The sequence below is a fragment of the Oncorhynchus mykiss genome, chromosome 8, assembly GCF_057628025.1.
Source record: "Oncorhynchus mykiss isolate SJ-2025 chromosome 8, ASM5762802v1, whole genome shotgun sequence".
In the NCBI taxonomy this organism is placed as follows: domain Eukaryota; kingdom Metazoa; phylum Chordata; class Actinopteri; order Salmoniformes; family Salmonidae; genus Oncorhynchus; species Oncorhynchus mykiss.
In genome coordinates this window covers 51359950-51386767 of record NC_143029.1, presented here as the reverse complement: position 1 = coordinate 51386767, position 26818 = coordinate 51359950, and the positions used below count along the sequence as shown (strand labels likewise).

Genomic DNA, 26818 nt, shown 5'->3' with positions numbered 1-26818 from the left:
CTGGGATTGATTCGCACTTCTCGCACCAAAGTACGTTCATCTCTAGGAGAGAGAAAGTTTCTCCTTCCTGAGTTGTATGACGGCTGCGTGGTCCCATGGTGTTTATACTTGCGTACTATTGTTTGTACAGACGAACGTGGTACCTTCAGGCGTTTGGAAATTGCTCCCAAGGATGAACCAGACTTGTGGAGGTCTACAATGTTTTTTCTGAGGTCTTGGCTGATTTCTTTTGATTTTCCCATGATGTCAAGCAAAGATGCACTGATATTGAAGGTTGGCCTTAAAATACATCCACAGGTACACCTCCAATTGACTGAAATTATGTCAATTAGCCTATCAGAAGCTTCTAAAGCCAGGACATAATTTCCTGGAATTTTCCAAGCTGTTTAAAGGCACAGTCAACTTAGTGTATGTAAACGTCTGACCCACTGGAATTGTGATACAGTGAATTATAATTTAAATAATCTGTCTGTAAACAATTGTTGGAAAAATGACTTGTGTCATGTACAAAGTAGATGTCCCAACCGACTTGACAAAACTATAGTTTGTTAACAAGACATTTGTGGAGTGGTTGAAAAATTATTTTTAATGACTCCAACCTAAGTGTATGTAAACTTCTGACTTCAACTGTATGTCACTCCCTTTGGTTTTTTCCCCAGTCGTCATTGTTTCTGTTTCATGTCTGTGCGTTGTTTGTGTTTCTTGTTTTGTATTATGTTACATCTATTTATTAAAACACTCACTCCCTGAACTTGCTTCCCGACCCTCAGCGCACATCGTTAAAGCAGCGGTGTATTTGATCTATGCATGTGCCAGCACCCACAGCACAAGCCTCCCTCTTATCTGCGAGTGAAGTGAGTTCGGAAAAACTGAAAGTATGCATCTGAGAAAGAGTTTTGAACTTTACATATCTGAACCAAAAATAACATGGTCGCTATGGTAGAATGTTTCTTTTGATTGCCGATTTTGTGCATTGATCAAAATCACATCAGGTATACTGATTTCAGATGTCATGTAAACGACATTATTAGGAAAATCGTGTAAATGTTGAAATCAAACTATTAGATTAATCTGACTATTCAGATTACTTATACTTATTGCCAGACGTGTTCCTAGGCATCGGCTCATAACACCAGCCACACTACACAACAAAGGCTAAATATTTTTGGACACTGACAGAACTTTGTTGGAGACGACAACAGCACATAGTGATACTTAATTGGCAGACCCTAGACCCTGTCACACTGAATGAGCCAAGATGTCCGACAATCGTTTACGACCTAACAATTTGCCCATGATGTGGAAATTTTGTCTGGGACGTCAAAATCGGTGCATAAGAAGTATAAAATCGTACAGTCCCTTAGCATAGCTAGCGTTAGCATACAACTGTAGCCTATCCAGCTCACATTGTTGTATATCACAATATGAGTATCACCTGGGTTCAATGCAGGCCATAATGCGATATGTGGCATGACTCAGTACATGTGAAGGCTCAGTACACGGGAAGGGAAGGCATGTGTTAATATAATGGCAAACGCTAATGCTGATACATGTATCTACACAAGAGTGTGAACCTTGAAAACACGTTAAATACAGTAAAGTGCATTCAAAGAAAGAAATCTTCACACACACATACTGCCACACACGCATACACCCTCCCACCCGACTGAAATGCACATCTTTACGTAACTAAAATCCTCTCCGTTATTAAGTCAATAAAGTGTGGCAAAGCCTTATTACTCATTCCCCCTAACAGTGGAAAATCTCAATGGAGTTGAAACTCAATATCTACAAAGAGACTGGATGAGGCTGTTTTCATTAAACTCCCTCCTCAGAGAACGATCCATAATCCTCTGTGGTTATGTAATTTAAATGGGCCAAAATTAGGAAATAATGCAAGAGGTTTAAGAAATCCGATGTCGATTGATAGAGAGGATTCGTATCGTGTGAAGGATGTGCCTTCAGGTATTGCAGGTTTATTCCGGAAGCTGCACATTAGTTAATACTGACTGTGCAGTAGTACTCTTTTCAACAATGAAGCTAGCTGTGCATTAGCTGTCACTCTAAAATGGCTGGTGTGTGTCATATCAAGCAACGGCTTCACAGTAGGTATGGTGTTCTTTGGATGCAACTCAGCATTTTTTGTCCTCCAAACACGACGAGTTGAGTTTTTACCAAAAAGTTATATTTTGGTTTCATCTGACCATATGACATTCTCCCAATCTTCTTCTGGATCATCCAAATGCTCTCTAGCAAACTTCAGACGGGCCTGAACATGTACTGGCTTAAGCAGGATTTGAGTCCCTGGCGGCGTAGTGTGTTACTGATGGTAGGCTTTGTTACTTTGGTCCCAGCTCTCTGCAGGTCATTCACTAGGTCCCCCCGTGTGGTTCTGGGATTTTTGCTCACCGTTCTTGTGATCATTTTGACCCCACGGGGTGAGATCTTGTATGTCTTCCATTTCCTAATAATTGCTCCCACTGGTGCAGGTCTACAATTTTGTTTCTGGTGTCCTTTGACAGCTCTTTGGTCTTGGCCATAGTGGAGTTTGGAGTGTGACTGTTTGAGGTTGAGGTTGTGGACAGGTGTCTTTTATACTGATAACAAGTTCAAACAGGTGCCATTAATACAGGTAACGAGTGGAGGACAGAGGAGCCTCTTAAAGAAGAAGTTACAGGTCTGTGAGAGCCAGAAATCTTGCTTGTTTGTAGATGACCAAATACTTATTTTCCACCATAATTTGCAAATAAATTCACTAAAATGGTCAGAGTGAGCTGTTCTCTCATTTGTGTCTGGAAGTAGCTAGTAAGCTAGCCATCGTTAGCCAGTTAGCTTGGGTGCTTGACTGCTGTTAGGCAGACCGCTCGGATCAACCCTACTCCTCGGCCAGAGCGTTCAGTGTGCGCTCTGAACGCTCCGAGACCAAAACGCTCTAAATTTACAAACGGACAATCTGACAACGCTCTCAGTGTATGAACGCCCATAGCACACTCTAGCACTCCAGATTAAATTACGAACACACCCGTAGTATAAACCAGCCTTTAGTCTTGAAATCTTTGGTTGTTTAGTACATAGTCTCACGTGAATCCTCAGAGATGGGTGTGGTCTAAAGCTTAAGAGGGTGTGAACGATGCTGAATGGGTGTAGACAAAGAAGAGCTCTCCAGTAGGTACCAAAACATTCAAGGGTCATTTTCCCCAAAATTTGGTTACAAGTTAATCAATTTTCAAAGCAGAATTACTTTCCCAATGTTCCTTAACTGTAGTGTATGATAATTTTCTAGCTCTGAGTCTCTACTTTTATCCAATGTAAAAAACACAATTTCAAATTTTGCTACATAGTCAGTCGGTCGGTCGGTCGGTCACGTACAGTATGTATATACACTGTATATATATATATTTTTTTTTAAATCTCAGAACATTAACCATGTGTGCTCACTTGTTTTGTACAGTTCTGTAGTTTCGACCCAATAATTTGTCTGGAAAAACAAAGAACTTTGCATCCTGCAGGCCCGGGCATGGATCAAAGCTGGTGAGACATTCAATAACACCATCTTCAGAGACGATTCAACCATGGCCCTTGAGCAATTTGCTCAAAATTGCTACAGAAAAAAACAAGATCCAGAAGATTAATGAAAGCATAAAGATATTGATGAAGAAATGCTGTTTTGAGTTAGAAATGTAACAGTTTGGAGTACTTATAAATCGAATTCATTGCAAGTTGATGGATTTTTACAACAGTAGCCGGACTATAAAATGTATATTGTCCTGCTAATAAGGAATCATTTAAATGATGGGCTACATTCTTTATTGTAACCACAATGTCATACATAATTTGTGTCTACCTTTCCAATTACTTTTAGAGTTTGGGAATTACAAATGTGCGCTTTCTTTTTCGTAACTGGTTTTAGGTTCGAAAGTGCAGACTTCTTTTCTTTAAATGATTGTTTGATGTAGGATGTTACATTTTTGACCAGTTGACCAAGTAGGCCTAATAAAAAAATCCTACTTCTATTAGGCTGTTAAGCTTCATAGCCTACCTCAGCAGTTAAGGTATTTTATATACAGTGCCTTGCGAAAGTATTCGGCCCCCTTGAACTTTGCGACAATTCAGGCTTCAAACATAAAGATGTAAAACTGTATTTTTTTGTGAAGAATCAACAACAAGTGGGACACAATCATGAAGTGGAACGACATTTATTGGATATTTCAAACTTTTTTAACAAATCAAAAACTGAAAAATTGGGCGTGCAAAATTATTCAGCCCCCTTAAGTTAATACTTTGTAGCGCCACCTTTTGCTGCAATTACAGCTGTAAGTCGCTTGGGGTATGTCTCTATCAGTTTTGCACATCGAGAGACTGGAATTATTTCCCATTCCTCCTTGCAAAACAGCTCGAGCTCAGTGAGGTTGGATGGAGAGCATTTGTGAACAGCAGTTTTCAGTTCTTTCCACAGATTCTCGATTGGATTCAGGTCTGGACTTTGACTTGGCCATTCTAACACCTGGATATGATTATTTTTGAACCATTCCATTGTAGATTTTGCTTTAGGTTTTGGATCATTGTCTTGTTGGAAGACAAATCTCAGTCCCAGTCTCAGGTCTTTTGCAGACTCCATCAGGTTTTCTTCCAGAATGGTCCTGTATTTGTCTCCATCCATCTTCCCATCAATTTTAACCATCTTCCCTGTCCCTGCTGAAGAAAAGCAGGCCCAAACCATGATGCTGCCACCACCATGTTTGACAGTGGGGATAGTGTGTTCAAGGTGATGAGCTGTGTTGCTTTTACGCCAAACATAAAGTCTTGCATTGTTTCCAAAAAGTTCAATTATGGTTTCATCTGACCAGAGCACCTTCTTCCACGTTTGGTGTGTCTCCCAGATGGCTTGTGGCAAACTTTAAACAACACTTTTTATGGATATCTTTAAGAAATGGCTTTCTTCTTGCCACTCTTCCATAAAGGCCAGATTTGTGCAATATACGACTGATTGTTGTCCTATGGGCAGAGTCTCCCACCTCAGCTGTAGATCTCTGCAGTTCATCCAGAATGATCATGGGCCTCTTGGCTGCATCTCTGATCAGTCTTCTCCTTGTATGAGCTGAAAGTTTAGAGGGACGGCCAGGTCTTGGTAGATTTGCAGTGGTCTGATACTCCTTCCATTTCAATATTATCGCTTGCACAGTGCTCCTTGGGATGTTTAAAGCTTGGGAAATCTTTTTGTATCCAAATCCGTCTTTAAACTTCTTCACAACAGTATCTCGGACCTGCCTGGTGTGTTCCTTGTTCTTCATGATGCTCTCTGCGCTTTTAACGGACCTCTGAGACTATCACAGTGCAGGTGCATTTATACGGAGACTTGATTACACACAGGTGGATTGTATTTATCATCATTAGTCATTTAGGTCAACATTGGATCATTCAGAGATCCTCACTGAACTTCTGGCGAGAGTTTGCTGCACTGAAAGTAAAGGGGCTGAATAATTTTGCACGCCCAATTTTTCAGTTTTTGATTTGTTAAAAAGTTTGAAATATCCAATAAATGTCGTTCCACTTCATGATTGTGTCCCACTTGTTGTTGATTCTTCACAAAAAAATACAGTTTTATATCTTTATGTTTAGTAGGTCTAGTAATATCTAGTAGTAGTTTGTAGGTCTAGGCTATGAAGAAATAAGACTCCAAATAAGCTCTCTTATTGTTTGTAAAGTCAAATTCAAAATTCAAAAGGCACTCGCACATCTGAGGTATCTTTTTTGCAGGTGCATCAGCCGGATAAGATGAGGAAAAAGAAGGAACCTGCACACTGCTCTTGATCGTATCACTGATCTTTAATAAGCCTTACGTATCGGCATCACGGCCTTCGTCAGAGCTTTTGTGAGTTTCTTAAATTAGCACCCTTATGTAGACCTGGCCACACCCACATCCGTTCCACGCATCGAAAGGGGTTGGAGGCAAAGGAAAAACAAATAAGTGCTACCAAATATAACAACATGCATTTCATAAATATTCAAATAAAGTGTGTACATAAAACGTATTAAACACATCTGTTTATATCACCTCCCCGGTCTGTTATGCTAACTTTTTCTATGCCACAAAATCTAAAGGTTGAAATGTCATGTTTTAGGTCATTAAAATGTACTGCGACTGGATAATCCCTGTCGTTTCACCTAATTTAACTTTTATGTTCACTGATTCTCTGTTTGAGAGAACGAGAGGTTTTACATAGCACAGCCCACATGGACATTTAATAATGTAGATAACATGGGTGGTGGAGCACGTGATAATGTCATTTATTTGGAACTGTTTTCTTGTATGTTCTTGTATGTTTTCTTGTATGTTGGTGGAAGAAATAATCACACTTCATCATATTGTTGCACTGTTGCCAACCTCTGCATTTATAGCTGCCATTTGGAAGATGGAGCCTGGCTGATTTTCTTTTGTGGCTGGCAGTTGGCACGCACCAAGTTATCGTGTAAATTGCGACCTCTCCAATATACAATAAGTGGTGGATTCTTAAATTCAGCAGGCAAAGCTGGGTCCGATGATAAAACATGCCAGTGTTTCTTGACCGCATCTCGCACTTTTCACGAGTTCAAAGTATATGTAGTTGTGAACATTACAGAGTAATGCCAAAGGGGGAGGAGTTGCAGTCTACTGCAGAGATAGCCTGCAAAGTAATGTCATACTTTCCAGGTCCATACCCAAACAGTTCGAACTTCTAATTTTAAAAATGAATCTCTCCAGAAATAAGTCTCTCACTGTTGCTGCCTACTACCGACCCCCCTCAGCTCCCAGTTGTGCCCTGGACACCATTTGTGAATTGATCGCCCCCCATCTAGCTTCAGAGTTTGTTCTGTTAGGTGACCTAAACTGGGATATGCTTAACACCCCGGCAGTCCTACAATCTAAGCTAGATGCCCTCAATCTCACACAAATCATCAAGGAACCCACCAGGTACAACCCTAAATCTGTAAATAAGGGCACCCTCATAGACGTTATCCTGACCAACTGGCCCTCCAAATACACCTCTGCTGTCTTCAATCAGGATCTCAGCGATCACTGCCTCATTGCCTGTGTCCGCTACGGGTCCACAGTCAAACGACAACCCCTAATCACTGTCAAACGCACCCTAAAACACTTCTGCGAGCAGGCCTTTCTAATCGACCAGGCCCAGGTATCCTGGAAGGATATTGACCTCATCCCATCAGTTGAGGATGCCTGGTCATTCTTTAAAAGTAACTTCCTCACCATCTTAGATAAGCATGCTCCGTTCAAAAATGCAATACTAAGAACAGATTTAGCCCCTGGTTCACTCCAGACCTGACTGCCCTCGACCAGCACAAAAACATTCTGTGGCGGACTACAATAGCTTCGAATAGTCCCCGCGATATGCAACTGTTCAGGGAAGTCAGGAACCAATACACGCAGTCAGTCAGGAAAGCAAAGGCCAGCTTTTTCAAGCAGAAATTTGCATCTTGAAGCTCTAACTCCAAAATGTTCTGGGACACTGTAAAGTCCATGGAGAACAAGAGCACCTCCTCCCAGCTGCCCACTGCACTGAGGCTAGGTAACACGGTCACCACCGATAAATCCATGATAATCGGAAACTTCAACAAGCATTTCTCAACGGCTGGCCATGCCTTCCTCCTCCTGGCTACTCCAACCTCAGCCAACAGCTCCCCCCCCCCCCCCCCCCCCCGCAGCTACTCGCCCAAGCCTCCCCAGCTTCTCCTTTACCCAAATCCAGATAGCAGATGTTCTGAAAGAGCTGCAGAACCTGGACCCGTACAAATCAGCTGGGCTTGACAATCTGGACCCTCTATTTCTGAAACTATCCGCCGCTATTGTCGCAACCCCTATTACCAGCCTGTTCAACCTCTCTTTCATATCGTCTGAGATCCCCAAGGACTGGAAAGCTGCCGCGGCCATCCCCCTCTTCAAAGGGGGAGACACCCTGGACCCAAACTGTTACAGACCTATATCCATCCTGCCCTGCCTATCTAAGGTCTTCGAAAGCCAAGTCAACAAACAGATCACTGACCATCTCGAATCCCACCGTACCTTCTCCGCTGTGCAATCTGGTTTCCGAGCCGGTTACGGGTGCACCTCAGCCACGCTAAAGGTACTAAACGATATCATAACCGCCATCGATAAAAGACAGTACTGTGTAGCCGTCTTCATTGAACTGGCCAAGGCTTGCGACTCTGTCAATCACCATATTCTTATCGGCAGATTCAGTAGCCTCGGTTTTTCTAATGACTGCCTTGCCTGGTTCTCCAACTACTTTGCAGACAGAGTTCAGTGTGTCAAATCGGAGGACATCTTGTCCGGTCCTCTGGCACAGGGTTCAAATCTCGGACAGAGTCTTTTCTCTGTATATATCAATGATGTGGCTCTTGCTGCGGGCGATTCCCCAATCCACCTCTACGCAGACGACACCATTGTATGTTTTCTTGTATGTTGGTGGAAGAAATAATCACACTTCATCATATTGTTGCACTGTTGCCAACCTCTGCATTTATAGCTGCCATTTGGAAGATGGAGCCTGGCTGATTTTCTTTTGTGGCTGGCAGTTGGCACGCACCAAGTTATCGTGTAAATTGCGACCTCTCCAATATACAATAAGTGGTGGATTCTTAAATTCAGCAGGCAAAGCTGGGTCCGATGATAAAACATGCCAGTGTTTCTTGACCGCATCTCGCACTTTTCACGAGTTCAAAGTATATGTAGTTGTGAACATTACAGAGTAATGCCAAAGGGGGAGGAGTTGCAGTCTACTGCAGAGATAGCCTGCAAAGTAATGTCATACTTTCCAGGTCCATACCCAAACAGTTCGAACTTCTAATTTTAAAAATGAATCTCTCCAGAAATAAGTCTCTCACTGTTGCTGCCTACTACCGACCCCCCTCAGCTCCCAGTTGTGCCCTGGACACCATTTGTGAATTGATCGCCCCCCATCTAGCTTCAGAGTTTGTTCTGTTAGGTGACCTAAACTGGGATATGCTTAACACCCCGGCAGTCCTACAATCTAAGCTAGATGCCCTCAATCTCACACAAATCATCAAGGAACCCACCAGGTACAACCCTAAATCTGTAAATAAGGGCACCCTCATAGACGTTATCCTGACCAACTGGCCCTCCAAATACACCTCTGCTGTCTTCAATCAGGATCTCAGCGATCACTGCCTCATTGCCTGTGTCCGCTACGGGTCCACAGTCAAACGACAACCCCTAATCACTGTCAAACGCACCCTAAAACACTTCTGCGAGCAGGCCTTTCTAATCGACCAGGCCCAGGTATCCTGGAAGGATATTGACCTCATCCCATCAGTTGAGGATGCCTGGTCATTCTTTAAAAGTAACTTCCTCACCATCTTAGATAAGCATGCTCCGTTCAAAAATGCAATACTAAGAACAGATTTAGCCCCTGGTTCACTCCAGACCTGACTGCCCTCGACCAGCACAAAAACATTCTGTGGCGGACTACAATAGCTTCGAATAGTCCCCGCGATATGCAACTGTTCAGGGAAGTCAGGAACCAATACACGCAGTCAGTCAGGAAAGCAAAGGCCAGCTTTTTCAAGCAGAAATTTGCATCTTGAAGCTCTAACTCCAAAATGTTCTGGGACACTGTAAAGTCCATGGAGAACAAGAGCACCTCCTCCCAGCTGCCCACTGCACTGAGGCTAGGTAACACGGTCACCACCGATAAATCCATGATAATCGGAAACTTCAACAAGCATTTCTCAACGGCTGGCCATGCCTTCCTCCTCCTGGCTACTCCAACCTCAGCCAACAGCTCCCCCCCCCCCCCCCCGCAGCTACTCGCCCAAGCCTCCCCAGCTTCTCCTTTACCCAAATCCAGATAGCAGATGTTCTGAAAGAGCTGCAGAACCTGGACCCGTACAAATCAGCTGGGCTTGACAATCTGGACCCTCTATTTCTGAAACTATCCGCCGCTATTGTCGCAACCCCTATTACCAGCCTGTTCAACCTCTCTTTCATATCGTCTGAGATCCCCAAGGACTGGAAAGCTGCCGCGGCCATCCCCCTCTTCAAAGGGGGAGACACCCTGGACCCAAACTGTTACAGACCTATATCCATCCTGCCCTGCCTATCTAAGGTCTTCGAAAGCCAAGTCAACAAACAGATCACTGACCATCTCGAATCCCACCGTACCTTCTCCGCTGTGCAATCTGGTTTCCGAGCCGGTTACGGGTGCACCTCAGCCACGCTAAAGGTACTAAACGATATCATAACCGCCATCGATAAAAGACAGTACTGTGTAGCCGTCTTCATTGAACTGGCCAAGGCTTGCGACTCTGTCAATCACCATATTCTTATCGGCAGATTCAGTAGCCTCGGTTTTTCTAATGACTGCCTTGCCTGGTTCTCCAACTACTTTGCAGACAGAGTTCAGTGTGTCAAATCGGAGGACATCTTGTCCGGTCCTCTGGCACAGGGTTCAAATCTCGGACAGAGTCTTTTCTCTGTATATATCAATGATGTGGCTCTTGCTGCGGGCGATTCCCCAATCCACCTCTACGCAGACGACACCATTGTATGTTTTCTTGTATGTTGGTGGAAGAAATAATCACACTTCATCATATTGTTGCACTGTTGCCAACCTCTGCATTTATAGCTGCCATTTGGAAGATGGAGCCTGGCTGATTTTCTTTTGTGGCTGGCAGTTGGCACGCACCAAGTTATCGTGTAAATTGCGACCTCTCCAATATACAATAAGTGGTGGATTCTTAAATTCAGCAGGCAAAGCTGGGTCCGATGATAAAACATGCCAGTGTTTCTTGACCGCATCTCGCACTTTTCACGAGTTCAAAGTATATGTAGTTGTGAACATTACAGAGTAATGCCAAAGGGGGAGGAGTTGCAGTCTACTGCAGAGATAGCCTGCAAAGTAATGTCATACTTTCCAGGTCCATACCCAAACAGTTCGAACTTCTAATTTTAAAAATGAATCTCTCCAGAAATAAGTCTCTCACTGTTGCTGCCTACTACCGACCCCCCTCAGCTCCCAGTTGTGCCCTGGACACCATTTGTGAATTGATCGCCCCCCATCTAGCTTCAGAGTTTGTTCTGTTAGGTGACCTAAACTGGGATATGCTTAACACCCCGGCAGTCCTACAATCTAAGCTAGATGCCCTCAATCTCACACAAATCATCAAGGAACCCACCAGGTACAACCCTAAATCTGTAAATAAGGGCACCCTCATAGACGTTATCCTGACCAACTGGCCCTCCAAATACACCTCTGCTGTCTTCAATCAGGATCTCAGCGATCACTGCCTCATTGCCTGTGTCCGCTACGGGTCCACAGTCAAACGACAACCCCTAATCACTGTCAAACGCACCCTAAAACACTTCTGCGAGCAGGCCTTTCTAATCGACCAGGCCCAGGTATCCTGGAAGGATATTGACCTCATCCCATCAGTTGAGGATGCCTGGTCATTCTTTAAAAGTAACTTCCTCACCATCTTAGATAAGCATGCTCCGTTCAAAAATGCAATACTAAGAACAGATTTAGCCCCTGGTTCACTCCAGACCTGACTGCCCTCGACCAGCACAAAAACATTCTGTGGCGGACTACAATAGCTTCGAATAGTCCCCGCGATATGCAACTGTTCAGGGAAGTCAGGAACCAATACACGCAGTCAGTCAGGAAAGCAAAGGCCAGCTTTTTCAAGCAGAAATTTGCATCTTGAAGCTCTAACTCCAAAATGTTCTGGGACACTGTAAAGTCCATGGAGAACAAGAGCACCTCCTCCCAGCTGCCCACTGCACTGAGGCTAGGTAACACGGTCACCACCGATAAATCCATGATAATCGGAAACTTCAACAAGCATTTCTCAACGGCTGGCCATGCCTTCCTCCTCCTGGCTACTCCAACCTCAGCCAACAGCTCCCCCCCCCCCCCCCCCCCCGCAGCTACTCGCCCAAGCCTCCCCAGCTTCTCCTTTACCCAAATCCAGATAGCAGATGTTCTGAAAGAGCTGCAGAACCTGGACCCGTACAAATCAGCTGGGCTTGACAATCTGGACCCTCTATTTCTGAAACTATCCGCCGCTATTGTCGCAACCCCTATTACCAGCCTGTTCAACCTCTCTTTCATATCGTCTGAGATCCCCAAGGACTGGAAAGCTGCCGCGGCCATCCCCCTCTTCAAAGGGGGAGACACCCTGGACCCAAACTGTTACAGACCTATATCCATCCTGCCCTGCCTATCTAAGGTCTTCGAAAGCCAAGTCAACAAACAGATCACTGACCATCTCGAATCCCACCGTACCTTCTCCGCTGTGCAATCTGGTTTCCGAGCCGGTTACGGGTGCACCTCAGCCACGCTAAAGGTACTAAACGATATCATAACCGCCATCGATAAAAGACAGTACTGTGTAGCCGTCTTCATTGAACTGGCCAAGGCTTGCGACTCTGTCAATCACCATATTCTTATCGGCAGATTCAGTAGCCTCGGTTTTTCTAATGACTGCCTTGCCTGGTTCTCCAACTACTTTGCAGACAGAGTTCAGTGTGTCAAATCGGAGGACATCTTGTCCGGTCCTCTGGCACAGGGTTCAAATCTCGGACAGAGTCTTTTCTCTGTATATATCAATGATGTGGCTCTTGCTGCGGGCGATTCCCCAATCCACCTCTACGCAGACGACACCATTGTATGTTTTCTTGTATGTTGGTGGAAGAAATAATCACACTTCATCATATTGTTGCACTGTTGCCAACCTCTGCATTTATAGCTGCCATTTGGAAGATGGAGCCTGGCTGATTTTCTTTTGTGGCTGGCAGTTGGCACGCACCAAGTTATCGTGTAAATTGCGACCTCTCCAATATACAATAAGTGGTGGATTCTTAAATTCAGCAGGCAAAGCTGGGTCCGATGATAAAACATGCCAGTGTTTCTTGACCGCATCTCGCACTTTTCACGAGTTCAAAGTATATGTAGTTGTGAACATTACAGAGTAATGCCAAAGGGGGAGGAGTTGCAGTCTACTGCAGAGATAGCCTGCAAAGTAATGTCATACTTTCCAGGTCCATACCCAAACAGTTCGAACTTCTAATTTTAAAAATGAATCTCTCCAGAAATAAGTCTCTCACTGTTGCTGCCTACTACCGACCCCCCTCAGCTCCCAGTTGTGCCCTGGACACCATTTGTGAATTGATCGCCCCCCATCTAGCTTCAGAGTTTGTTCTGTTAGGTGACCTAAACTGGGATATGCTTAACACCCCGGCAGTCCTACAATCTAAGCTAGATGCCCTCAATCTCACACAAATCATCAAGGAACCCACCAGGTACAACCCTAAATCTGTAAATAAGGGCACCCTCATAGACGTTATCCTGACCAACTGGCCCTCCAAATACACCTCTGCTGTCTTCAATCAGGATCTCAGCGATCACTGCCTCATTGCCTGTGTCCGCTACGGGTCCACAGTCAAACGACAACCCCTAATCACTGTCAAACGCACCCTAAAACACTTCTGCGAGCAGGCCTTTCTAATCGACCAGGCCCAGGTATCCTGGAAGGATATTGACCTCATCCCATCAGTTGAGGATGCCTGGTCATTCTTTAAAAGTAACTTCCTCACCATCTTAGATAAGCATGCTCCGTTCAAAAATGCAATACTAAGAACAGATTTAGCCCCTGGTTCACTCCAGACCTGACTGCCCTCGACCAGCACAAAAACATTCTGTGGCGGACTACAATAGCTTCGAATAGTCCCCGCGATATGCAACTGTTCAGGGAAGTCAGGAACCAATACACGCAGTCAGTCAGGAAAGCAAAGGCCAGCTTTTTCAAGCAGAAATTTGCATCTTGAAGCTCTAACTCCAAAATGTTCTGGGACACTGTAAAGTCCATGGAGAACAAGAGCACCTCCTCCCAGCTGCCCACTGCACTGAGGCTAGGTAACACGGTCACCACCGATAAATCCATGATAATCGGAAACTTCAACAAGCATTTCTCAACGGCTGGCCATGCCTTCCTCCTCCTGGCTACTCCAACCTCAGCCAACAGCTCCCCCCCCCCCCCCCCCCCCCCCCGCAGCTACTCGCCCAAGCCTCCCCAGCTTCTCCTTTACCCAAATCCAGATAGCAGATGTTCTGAAAGAGCTGCAGAACCTGGACCCGTACAAATCAGCTGGGCTTGACAATCTGGACCCTCTATTTCTGAAACTATCCGCCGCTATTGTCGCAACCCCTATTACCAGCCTGTTCAACCTCTCTTTCATATCGTCTGAGATCCCCAAGGACTGGAAAGCTGCCGCGGCCATCCCCCTCTTCAAAGGGGGAGACACCCTGGACCCAAACTGTTACAGACCTATATCCATCCTGCCCTGCCTATCTAAGGTCTTCGAAAGCCAAGTCAACAAACAGATCACTGACCATCTCGAATCCCACCGTACCTTCTCCGCTGTGCAATCTGGTTTCCGAGCCGGTTACGGGTGCACCTCAGCCACGCTAAAGGTACTAAACGATATCATAACCGCCATCGATAAAAGACAGTACTGTGTAGCCGTCTTCATTGAACTGGCCAAGGCTTGCGACTCTGTCAATCACCATATTCTTATCGGCAGATTCAGTAGCCTCGGTTTTTCTAATGACTGCCTTGCCTGGTTCTCCAACTACTTTGCAGACAGAGTTCAGTGTGTCAAATCGGAGGACATCTTGTCCGGTCCTCTGGCACAGGGTTCAAATCTCGGACAGAGTCTTTTCTCTGTATATATCAATGATGTGGCTCTTGCTGCGGGCGATTCCCCAATCCACCTCTACGCAGACGACACCATTCTATATACTTCTGGCCCTTCCTTGGACACTGTGCTATCTAACCTACAAACAAGCTTCAATGCCAGACAACACTCCTTCCGTGGCCTCCAACTGCTCTTAAACGCTAGTAAAACCAAATGCATGCTTTTCAACCGTTCGCTGCCTGCACCCGCACGCCCGACTAGCATCACCATCCTGGATGGTTCCGACCTAGAATATGTGGACATCTATAAGTACCTAGGTGTCTGGCTAGACTGTAAACTCTCTTTCCAGACTCATATCAAACATCTCCAATCCAAAATCAAATCTAGAATCGGCTTTCTATTTCGCAACAAAGCCTCCTTCACTCACGCCGCCAAACGTACCCTAGTAAAACTGACTATCCTACCGATCCTCGACTTCGGTGATGTCATCTACAAAATGGCTTCCGATACTCTACTCAGAAAACTGGATGCAGTTTATCACAGCACCTTATACCACCCACCACTGCGACCTGTATGCTCTAGTCAGCTGGCCCTCGCTACATATTCGTCGCCAGACCCACTGGCTCCAGGTCATCTACAAGTCCATGCTAGGTAAAGCTCCGCCTTATCTCAGTTCACTGGTCACGATCGCAACACCCACCCGTAGCACGCGCTCCAGCAGGTGTATCTCACAGATCATCCCTAAAGCCAACACCTCATTTGGCCGGCTTTTCCTTCCAGTTCTCTGCTGCCTGTGACTGGAACGAATTGCAAAAATCGCTGAAGTTGGAGACTTTTATCTCTCTCACCAACTTTAAACATCTGCTATCTGAGCAGCTAACCGATCGCTGCAGCTGTACATAGTCCATCGGTCAATAGCCCACCCAATTTACCTACCTCATCCCCATACTGTTTTTATTTATTTACTTTTCTGCTCTGTTGCACACCAGCATCTCTACCTGCACAAGACCATCTGATCATTTATCACTCCAGTGTTAATCTGCTAAATTGTAATTATTCGCCTACCTCCTCATGCCTTTTGCACACAATGTATATAGACTCTTTTTTTAATTAAAAAATAAATACATTCTACTGTGTTATTGACTTGTTTATTGTTTACTCCATGTGTAACTCTGTGTTGCTGTCTGTTCACACTGCTATGCTTTATCTTGGCCAGGTCGCAGTTGTAAATGAGAACTTGTTCTCAACTAGCCTACCTGGTTAAATAAAGGTGAAATAAAATGTAAAAAATGTAACAAAAACATTACAGAGTGTTCTTTAGCTTTAGCGGGTCTTTTTTGTAGCAGTTCATCTCGTGTTTTCCCCCATGCCAAATTTAGAGCTTCATCCACATTGTGGAGAATAACCTCTTCTTAGAAACCTATTGTGCATCTCCGCTGCTTTTCCTAGATAGTCCTGAAAATGATTTGTTGCAAGTTGGGGGGGGGTTTCAACGCCGATACCGATTATTGGAGGACCAAAAAAGCCCATACCGATTAATCGGCCGATTTAAGAATGAATGAATAAATAAATAAATAAAATATAAAATGAATAAATAAAATATATTTGTAATAATGACAAGTACAACAATGCTGAATTAACACTTATTTTAACTTAATATAATACATAAATAAAATCAATTTAGCCTCAAGTAGATAATGAAACATGCTCAATTTGGTTTAAATAATGCAAAAACAAAGTGTTGGAGAAGAACGTAAAAGTGCAATATGTGCTATGTAAGAAAGCTAACGTTTCAGTTCCTTGCTCAGAACATGAGAACATATGAAAGCTGGTGGTTCCTTTTAACATGAGTCTTCAATATTCCCAGGTAAGAAGTTTTAGGTTGTAGTTATTATAGGACTATTTCCCTCTATACCATTTGTATTTCATTAACCTTTGACTATTGGATGTTCTTATAGGCACTTTAGTATTGCCAGTGTAACAGTATAGCTTCTGTCCCTCTCCCTGCTCCTCCCTGGGCTCGAACCAGCAACACAACGACAACAGCCACCACATCGAAGCAGCGTTACCCATGCAGAACAAGGGAAACAACCACCCCAAGGCTCAGAGTGAGTGAAGTTTGAAATGCTATCAGCGCGAGCTAACTAGCCAGCCATTTCACTTCGGTCACACCAGCCTCATCTCGGGAGTTGATAGGTTTGAAGTCACAAACAGCACAATGCTTGACGCACAACGAAGAGCTGCTGGCAAAACGCACTAAAGTGCTGTTTGAATGAATGCTTACGCGCCTGCTTCTACCTACCACCGCTCAGTCAGATACTTAGATACTTGTATGCTTGTATGCTCAGTCAGATTATATGCAACACAGGACACGCTAGATAATATCTAGTAATATCATCAACCATGTGTAGTTAACTAGTGATTATGATTGATTGTTTTTTATAAGATAAGTTTAATGCTAGCTAGCAACTTACCTTGGCTTACTGCATTTGCGTAACAGGCAGTCAGTCTCCTTGTGGAGTGCAACGAGAGAGGCAGGTCGTTTTTGCGTTGGACTAGTTAACTGTAAGGTTGCAAGATTGGATCCCCCGAGCTGACAAGGTGAAAATCTGTCTTTCTGCCCCTGAACGAGGCAGTTAACCCACTGTTCCTAGGCCGTCATTGAAAATAAGAATGTGTTCTTAACTGACTTGCCTAGTTAAATAAAGGTGTAAAAAAATAAAAAATAAAATAGGCAAATTGGAGCCCAAAAATACCGATTTCCGATTATTATGAAAACTTGAAATCGGCCCTAATTAATTGGCCATTCCGATTAATCGGTCGACCTCTAGTTCACACCTAGCTCAAGTCGGGGAGGGGTGGTTCACACCTAGCTCGGCTTTAGACAATTATTTAGTAAAGGTTGAATAGTATATTGTTCAGATAATAGAACATCCTGCTATGCTTGTGAAAAACTAATAATAATATTTTTTCCCCTTTCCACATGTTAAAGATTCCAATAGATAAAGTGTTTTTAGCCACCATCGGCCCCAACCCCAATTAATACATTTGGGCACAGTCGATTGTGTGCTGGACTTCGGGCTAAAATGTTGAGGGTTCAAAACCTACTCCCTGCTTGCTATAATGAATGAGTTTGATATACCTGGTATTGGCGGCAGGTAGCCTAGTGGTTAGAGTGTTGGACTAGTAACCGGAAGGTTGCAAGCTCAAATCCTTGAGCTGACAAGGTAAAAATCTGTCGTTCTGCCCCTGAACAAGGCAGTTAACCCACTGTTCCTAGGTCATCATTGAAAACAAGAATTTGTTCTTAACTGACTTGTCTAGTTAAATAAAAGGAAAAAAACTTGCTAAATAGCGATTTTTGTAAATTAACAAAATAATATGCACAATCATTTGTCTCCTCTCAATTGTAAATTTTTTTGCTTGACTCGTTATGACGTTATAACTACTTACATTTGCTTCCCCGTAATGTTTTGTCAGCCACCTTTGCTGAAGTCACCAGGGACGGGTGGCACGCGTCAAATTCGTCATTGGAACCACTCGATATGATTGGTCATATAAAAAGCTTGGGACCCAAATGCATAACTCCCCCCTTGTGGTGATCTGGAGCAATGAAGCCGTGAAGCTGGGTACCTCTAAGTCCCGCGGTGTAAGCTCGCAACCTTTAAAGGAGGAACCACTGTATACATGAAGGGAAGTATACATATTTTGATGGTCCTCCATGATTCAACCTTACCTCGCTAGGAAATCAATGAGGTCTGGCATGTCACATGAATCTCCGCAGATAGCCATTCATTTCTCAATACTTTTGAGTAACCCACTTGGCCAAAGCCCCAACCTAAATCTTTAATGTGACAGTGTAATGCTACTTTAGCGTGTGATTGCGAGCCCACTCATTGCGCTACAATGATCTTGGCTGGCACAGATCTAGGGCCTGTCTCTATCTCTCTCAGTGTGTGTTTCTATGGATGTGAATGAGGCAAAGATAAAAGAAAACTAAATAGAAAGAGAGAGAAGACACGCAGCATGCCTCAGCTGATCAAGCTTCAGCGTAATTGGAGCGTGACGGAAGGTGTGTGGGCTGTATGTTAATGAGCATTAGCAGATGTAAAACCGAGGCTCCACTATCACTGCAAACATAGGTCTCTGTCTGGCACCAACATAAGAGAAATGCCCACTAATGCACGATTTGTAGTATGTCAGGTCAAGGTTTCTTGCTAAATGGCGCTATTAATTAATTCTCAAAGTTCTACTGAATGTCCATCAAAATCAGTTCACAGCGTTCGCTAATAATGTGCTTCTGACACAGCAGGTTGATCAGTTCAACAAGGAGATGAGAGAAAAATGTTATTTTGATGAAGAGACGTTCACTATGGTGATGTGAACAGGTTTCCTGGCTCTCGCGGCACTATTTAGTCGCTCGCTTCTCCATCCATTTTAATGCGACCGTGACAGCAGGAGCTGCTCTCAGAGCCAGCTGTGAGGATCTACTACCTGACACCACAGCAGCCATTAGGAAGTCCTAATTTGGACACCATCATGTGGACTACACACTGTGTTGAAAAGGCCAGCCCTTAGTAAGCAGTTTCAGCACCCCTGAACTAGTAGTTTGTTGTACTTTCCCAACACCCCTACAAGTCCCCCCACTTGTATCCACTAATAACGGTCCGCTATTCCCGGAGTACCTCACTGAACCCCGCTCTTACCATTAGAGTGAGATCGTGGTCAGAAGAGAATGGACTATTCCTAAAGAGTATCTGTATTTGACTTGTATAAGTACAGTGATGTGTCATTGCATATTTAGTTGGGTGTTGCCTAGGCAGTTCAGATATTTACCGTGTTTGTAATATTTATAGAGTAATGTTCATGTGCGTCACGCTACTGCTAGCCAGCTAAGCCGAGATGTTAGCTAGTAATGCTAGCTCGTTAGGCCTGGTGTAACTCACGTATAATTTCAGGGGGAATACTATTCTGTTCATAGTCTGTATATGCTCATAGTCATGTTTATAGACATTTACAACCTTTTTGTAGCCTCATGCAACCATGCACTGTATGTAGCCCTAGTAGTAGCATGTATGTAGCCCTAGTAGTAGCATGTATGTAGCCCTAGTAGTAGCATGTATGTAGCCCCAGTAGTAGCATCCAGATGGTCATTGGCAAACTTCAGACGGGCCTGGACATGCGCTGGCTTGAGCAGGGGGACCTTGCATGCGCTGCAGGATTTTAATCCATGACGGCATAGTGTGTTACTAATGGTTTTCTTTCAGACTGTGGTCCCAGCTCTCTTCAGGTCATTGACCAGGTCCTGCCATGTAGTTCTGGGCTGATCCCTCACCTTCCTCATGATCATTGATGCCCCACGAGGTGAGATCTTGCATTGAGCCCCAGACCGAGGGTGATTGACCGTCATCTTGAAATCTTGAACTTCTTCCATTTTCGAATAATTGCGCCAACAGTTGTTGCCTTCTCACCAAGCTGCTTGCCTATTGTCCTGTAGCCCATCCCAGCCTTGTGCAGGTCTACAATTTATCCCTGATGTCCTTACACAGCTCTCTGGTCTTGGCCATTGTGGAGAGGTTGGAGTCTGTTTGATTGAGTGTGTGGACAGGTGTCTTTTATACAGGTAACGAGTTCAAACAGGTGCAGCTAATACAGGTAATGAGTGGAGAACAGAAGGGCTTCTTAAAGAAAAACTAACAGGCATGTGAGAGCCGGAATTCTTACTGGTTGGTAGGTGATCAAATACTTATGTCATAAAATATAATGCAAATTAATCCCTTAAAAATCATACAATGTGATTTTCGTTTTAGATTCCGTCTCTAGCAGTTGAAGTGTACCTATGATACAAAAAAACAGACCTCTACATGCTTTGTAAGTAGGAAAACCTGCAAAATCGGCAGTGTATCAAATACTTGTATGTAGCCCTAGTAAATTTTCAACAGCGCATTCAATGACAATAACCTAGCAAATTACATTGGTTGTCACTCAACCAATAAAGCCTAATATTGCGCAAGCCATTTTACAAACATTTGAATGCTGAAGGTGAAGCGCTCTTTCTGGCACAGGGCGCAGTTTGACTAGGCTACTGATAATGCTTGGGTTGTTGGGCATGCAAAATGTCTTGTTGATCAATGACTGTCAACACAGTTACGTACTTAGTTCAACACTGAAGGAGAGGACACATCAGTTGTCACAAAAGATGAGAGGTATTTTCGGGAAGGTAGAAAGAAAGTCATAAGAAAAAAAATGTGTGAACTGGCGATTTGTAATGTTTACAGCGATTTTATGACGCATGCATGCTACATTTGAATCAGTTTTGGGTTCCATGGATCGATGCACTCTCATCTTAAACATTTGAACCGGGGACCAATACGTATTGGTGAATCATTACATCCGTACTGCTATCATAGCCCTGCATGGCACGAGTGTGCCGGTTCTGGGGATGGAGGCCGGCTAGGTTCTCCCTGTGCAGGGGCAGCAGGCTCCATGGCTCTGAGAAAGTGTATTCCTCATGCAAAGTGTAAGCTAGCTAGCGTTCGCCATGCGGTTAATAATCTAGCTAGTTAGCACACTGCTAACCGTGATTTCTTTGGTGTAGCTAGCCTTGCATCGAGTTACATGGGTTAGATTAAGCCTTGCGGCGAGAGATAGCCCTTTGTGTGGTTAGCTAGCCTTGCAACAGACACTGTTTGATTGTTTACTACGAGCTTGTGGTCACGCCCAGGCATATCCCATAGTGAGACAACAACAAAAAAAACACTGTTGATAAAGAGGCCCAAAGACTGAATTTTTCTGACAAAATCTTTGGGCATGAATCCCAAATAATTTACCATTGACTGAAATGCTACATGAATATAAGAAATATATGATTTTTCGTGATCTATATCTCCTTTCTTCATTCTTTGTTCATGAGATACCGGCCCACTACCTGATAAAGCGGTACAAAATTAGGAGAAAAAAATGTCAAATATAAATTATATTTTTCCAATTCCCTTTCTGTATTCAAATTCATTTTTAATAACATGCACTACTGTAGGCCAGCCCAGCCCCAGAAGTGACTCTTATCAACTACATTCAAGAATTTGCTGTGTTGTCTTAGGAATTCATCATTCTGTGTTGGTTTTGCCAACCCCCACTGTCACACCTCTGAGAAGCAGAGGTTACATCATGTAGCTCTGATATCTGACTGGAGATAACTTTACAGAAATAGTATTGGTCAACAACTCAGGTTTTGAATCCAATCAACTCAGATGCTTATAAAAGGGTCTAAGATTCATTGTTCATTCTCTTATTTGTTCCTGACCTGCTGTAGTGAGATACTCTTTCTTTCTGTCTCTCTCCACCCAATGGACTTTTGGGGCATGGCCTTTCAGGTTATCATTTCTCTCTCTCTCTCTCTCTCGCACCATGCTTAGAATTGTGCCTTGTAATGCGTGTCAATGCCTTGTAACTTAAGCTTTATGCTTTGTATGTGAATCCATTTGTTTAACAAAGTAATAAAATACACTTGGATTTAGAATTCCATGCTCAGACATTTCTTCCTTGCCTATTACAGTAACTCTACCATAGTCTCTTGCATAATGCTAATTATCGTTATGGAGTCGGATAAACAGGCTAATAGCCTAAATGCTTAGTCTTATTTTGAGTCGCATTAGATGAATTTATAATATACACATATAAAAAATTACCACACAATGACAAACTTTGTAGGCCTGTGCAATCAACCAATGGTTCACCAACCACAAGATGAAAACATGGTGCCAGTGTTGTAGTATTCAGGTTGCTATGGTCTAAGTCTTGATCCCCCCTTTGTTTTGACTCAGCTGGAATACCTGTAGTCTCAGTCTTGACTCTGACTCGAATAGTTTTGGTCTCTGTCTTGACACGGAGTAGAACCCATCTTGGTTCCCCCTGGAATATCTCAGTTCTCAGATTTGACTCGGACTGAAATAGCTGTGGTCTCTGTCTTGAACTGGACTTGAAAGGCTCCAGTCTGCATCTTGTCTCAGACTTGAATAGCTCTGGTCCCCCTTGAATTGGACTCGCTGAAGGCGGTCTCGTCTACAACTCTGGTTGGTACCAGAGAAACAAGTGCTGACGGATAAATGTCAAATCAGATAAACTTAGAATAACATCTTAATGTCATTCCTCTAAATTATCTGCTTGAAAAGACAAGATAATGATCTTGTCTCAAGTCCACACTGCTTCTCATGACTCAGAGGGAAACCGACTGCGATGGGGAAACTGAATAGTTCAGAACCCCTTTGATCTCCCATTTCCCAATTCCCACACCTGTGGCCCAGCTCAGTCCAGACAAGCCGAAAAACCCGCCCTTCTCCTCCTCCCGGATGAGCACAGTCTCAGTCAGTCTGACACAGCCTAAACGAAAGTATGAAAGTGTTCCCCCTTTCCCCCTCCTACTCTAAGAGCTTGGCATTAATCAGGTTACACCTCTGCCTCTCTCCAACATCAGACGCTGGTGTAATGGGGAAGTGTGTGGGCGAGGGGAAGCGAGCCGAGGCAAGGGCCCTGGCTGGATGCGTGAGGGGGAGGCGGCTGAACCGGTGCCTGAGTGGAGTAGCAAGGGAAATTATAAACGACGGGTCTAGGTTTCAAGAGCCAAATTAGATGCTGACTGTCTGGCTGGAGCATCGGAGCGGGGAGAAGCTGCATAATATTCAAATGGGGCGTGAGTGTGAAGAATAGACCTGTAATTAAATCGGCCTGGCCTATTAGCCTCTCAAATGCAGAGGTATGATGATCTGGAATGTTAGTTGGTTAGGACCTCATCTTCCCTCTGGACCTATTTATGAATGATACTTTAGTACCAATATCTCTGGAAATTACGCTCAATGACTCGCTGAGCAGAGTGAGGTAGAGGGATAGAGTGGAGAGGAAGAGAAGGTATGGTAAATTCTGAAGCACTGGATGGGTAAATACACTGAACAAATATATAAACGCAACATGCAAAAACATTTTTTTTTTACTGAGTTACAGTTCATATAAGGAAATCAGTCAATTTTAATAAATTCATCAGGCCCTAACCTATATATTTCACATGACTGCGAACACAGATAAGCATCTGTTTGTCACAGACACCTTAAAAAAAAGGTAGGGGCGTGGATTAAAAAAACAGTCAGTATCTGTCCTGACATCTTCTTCGCATAGAATTGATCAGACTGTCGATTGTGGCCTGTGGAATGTTGTTCCAGTCCTCTTCAATGGCTGTGTGAAGTTTCTGGATATTGGCGGGAACTGGAACACACTGTCATACACATCGATCCATAGCATTCCAAACATTTTCATTGGGTGGCATGTCTGGTGAGTATGCAGGCCATGGAAGAACTGGGACATTTTCAGCATCCAGAAAGTGTGTACAGATCTTTGCGACATGGGGCCGAGCATTATCGTGCCGAAACATGAGGTGATGGTGGAGGATGAATGGCACGACAGTGGGCCTCAGGATCTCATAATTGCATGCACCCTCAAAACATAAGACATCAATGACATTGTGCTGTGTGACAAAACTGCACAATTAAGGTGGCCTTTTATTGTCCATGGCATAAGGTGCACCTGAGGAATGATTATGATGTTTAAATCAGCCTCTTGATATGCCAAACCTGTCAGGTTGGTGGATTATCTTGGTAATGGAGAATGCTCACTAACAGAGATGCTCACTAACAGGGACGTAAACAAATTTGTGCACAAAACTTGGGAGAAATAAGCTCTTTGCCTCACCCTGATCTGCTTCACCTATCTTTGTGCTTGTCTCTACCCCCCTCCAGGTGTTGCCAATCTTCCCCATTATCCCCAGTGTATCCCCTGTGTTCCCCTGTTGACAGTTTATTTTGTTTCGTGAAACCTACCAGCGGTTTTCCCCTTGAGCCTGTCTGCTCTGACCCTGAGACTGTCTGTTCTGACCCTGAGACTGTCTGCTCTGACCCTGAGACTGTCTGCTCTGACCCTGAGACTGCCTGCTCTGACCCTGAGACTGCCTGCTCTGACCCTGAGACTGCCTGCTCTGACCCTCAGACTGCCTGCTCTGACCCTGAGACTGCCTGCTCTGACCCTGAGACTGCCTGCTCTGACCCTGAGACTGCCTGCTCTGACCCTGAGACTGCCTGCTCTGACCCTGAGACTGCCTGCTCTGACCCTGAGACTGCCTGCTCTGACACTAAGCCTGTCTGATCTGACCCTGAGACTGTCTGCTCTGACCCTGAGACTGCCTGCTCTGACCCTGAGACTGCCTGCTCTGACCCTGAGACTGCCTGCTCTGACCCTGAGACTGCCTGCTCTGACCCTGATACTGCCTGCTCTGACCCTGAGCCTGTCTGCTCTGACCCTGAGACTGCCTGCTCTGACCCTGAGACTGCCTGCTCTGACCCTGAGACTGCCTGCTCTGACCCTGAGACTGCCTGCTCTGACCCTGAGACTGCCTGCTCTGACCCTGAGACTGCCTGCTCTGACCCTGAGACATGGGACCAACACTTTACATGTTACGTTTAGATTTTTGTTCAGTATAGATGGTTGGGTGATCACGTAAGGGTGGTTGGTTGAGTGACTATGGATAGCTTGGTACACTTGGAATGGAGTGGTGGAATGACAGAATGGGGAAACGTTGAGTGTTTGAGTTAGGTGAGTGTTGCTGGGTGACTGTGAATGAAGGAAACCATTAGCGTTGAGTCGACCAAGTCAGCTCAGACTTACTACAGGTGGCGTCTGCCTCATCTGAGCCGTCGGGACACTCTGGTTCCCCGTCACAGCGCCAGCGGCCTGGTACACACTGGCCGTTCGCACAGGCAAACTCTGCCGGGGCACACGTCTTCCTGGCTGCTCAGAGAGAGAGAGAGAGAGAGGGAGGGAGAGAAGAGAGGGATGTTGGGAAGACGGAGTCACTGGTCATTCGTTCATTACCATTTCCTCTCCTTCTCCACCCCCCCCCCCAACTCTTATCTAACTCATCACGCATTCTCTCCTACCCTCTGTCTGTCTCTGAGAGCATCTAGTCTAATCCTAGCTCCAGGTCTTTCCACACGGCGGAAGACAAGTGGATGCTGAATGCTAAATGCTAAATGCTGTGTGCTCCGGGTTATACTGTTCCAGACATGGTTATCGAAATAGACGATGACTGTAGACAGCCATGGACTGATAGAAAGCAAAGGTCTTACTCATTCTGAATGGAAATGTTCGTGGGGAGAAAAGACTGAAAGGAAGACCCATACAGACAGACGTTGCTCACACCAGACCTGGGTTCAAATACTATTTGAAATCTTTCAAATGCTTTTTGGGGACTTTTCTATTGGTTCCATTGCAACAGGCAAGCTCAATCGAACACAATTTAGTAGTTGAAATGATTTCAAATGGTACTTGAAACCAGGTCTGATTAACACATAGTACAGCCCAGCCCTGCAGATCACCATGGTGATGAGCCGACCCAGCAGACTGGCTGTATTACCGCCAGAAAGTGTTCGCCACCTGTAGTGACGGCACATGCATGGCAACGAAAATGCAAACACAGCCAATACAGAGGTCAGAGCCATTCCATTTCCCTGGGCCATTACTCCAACAGCAATGGGACTGGCAGTGCAGTTCGTCTAATAAAATCTAACCGTAAGAGTCTCTCTCTCTCTCTCTCTCTCTCTCTCTCTCTCTCTCTCTCTCTCTCTCTCTCTCTCTCTCTCTCTCTCTCTCTCTCTCTCTCTCTCTCTCTCTCTCTCTCTCTCTCTCTCTCTCTCTCTCTCTCTCTCTCTCTCTCTCTCTCTCTCTCTCTCTCTCTCTCTCTCTCTCTCTCTCTCTCTCAAAACTCAACCAGTTTTTGCTCATCTGAGGAAGAAAATGATGTAATGCCCTGCTGTGTGCATATCCTACTGTTGGACTGTTCGGAACAACCGTTGAGTGAAAAATAGCTGAAAATGTGTTGCCTCCCCGAGCTAACGATAAGTTTAAGCTCAGCAGGATAACAATAAAGTGGTACACAGGAAACCTGGGTTGGAAGCCAAATCTTTCACACTGTTAGGAATAACAAAGAGGTAGAACATCTTTTGAAACACTGTAAAAACATAGACAAAGACCTTTGTCTGCTGGGTATTCAATTGTCCCACATCCCCT

The 26818-nt window shown here is 44.5% G+C and overlaps 1 protein-coding gene across 2 annotated transcripts in view; it reads right to left on the bottom strand.

Annotated features, from left to right (window-relative positions):
- LOC110530017 (low-density lipoprotein receptor-related protein 8) overlaps positions 1 to 26818 on the bottom strand; it is a 186159-nt gene that overhangs the window by 74904 nt on the left and 84437 nt on the right. For both annotated transcript variants that reach the window (XM_036985560.2, XM_036985561.2), the window contains exon 3: positions 25418 to 25540. In XM_036985560.2, coding sequence (XP_036841455.2) covers positions 25418 to 25540 — 123 coding nt within the window. The remainder of the gene's footprint in view (positions 1 to 25417; positions 25541 to 26818) is intronic.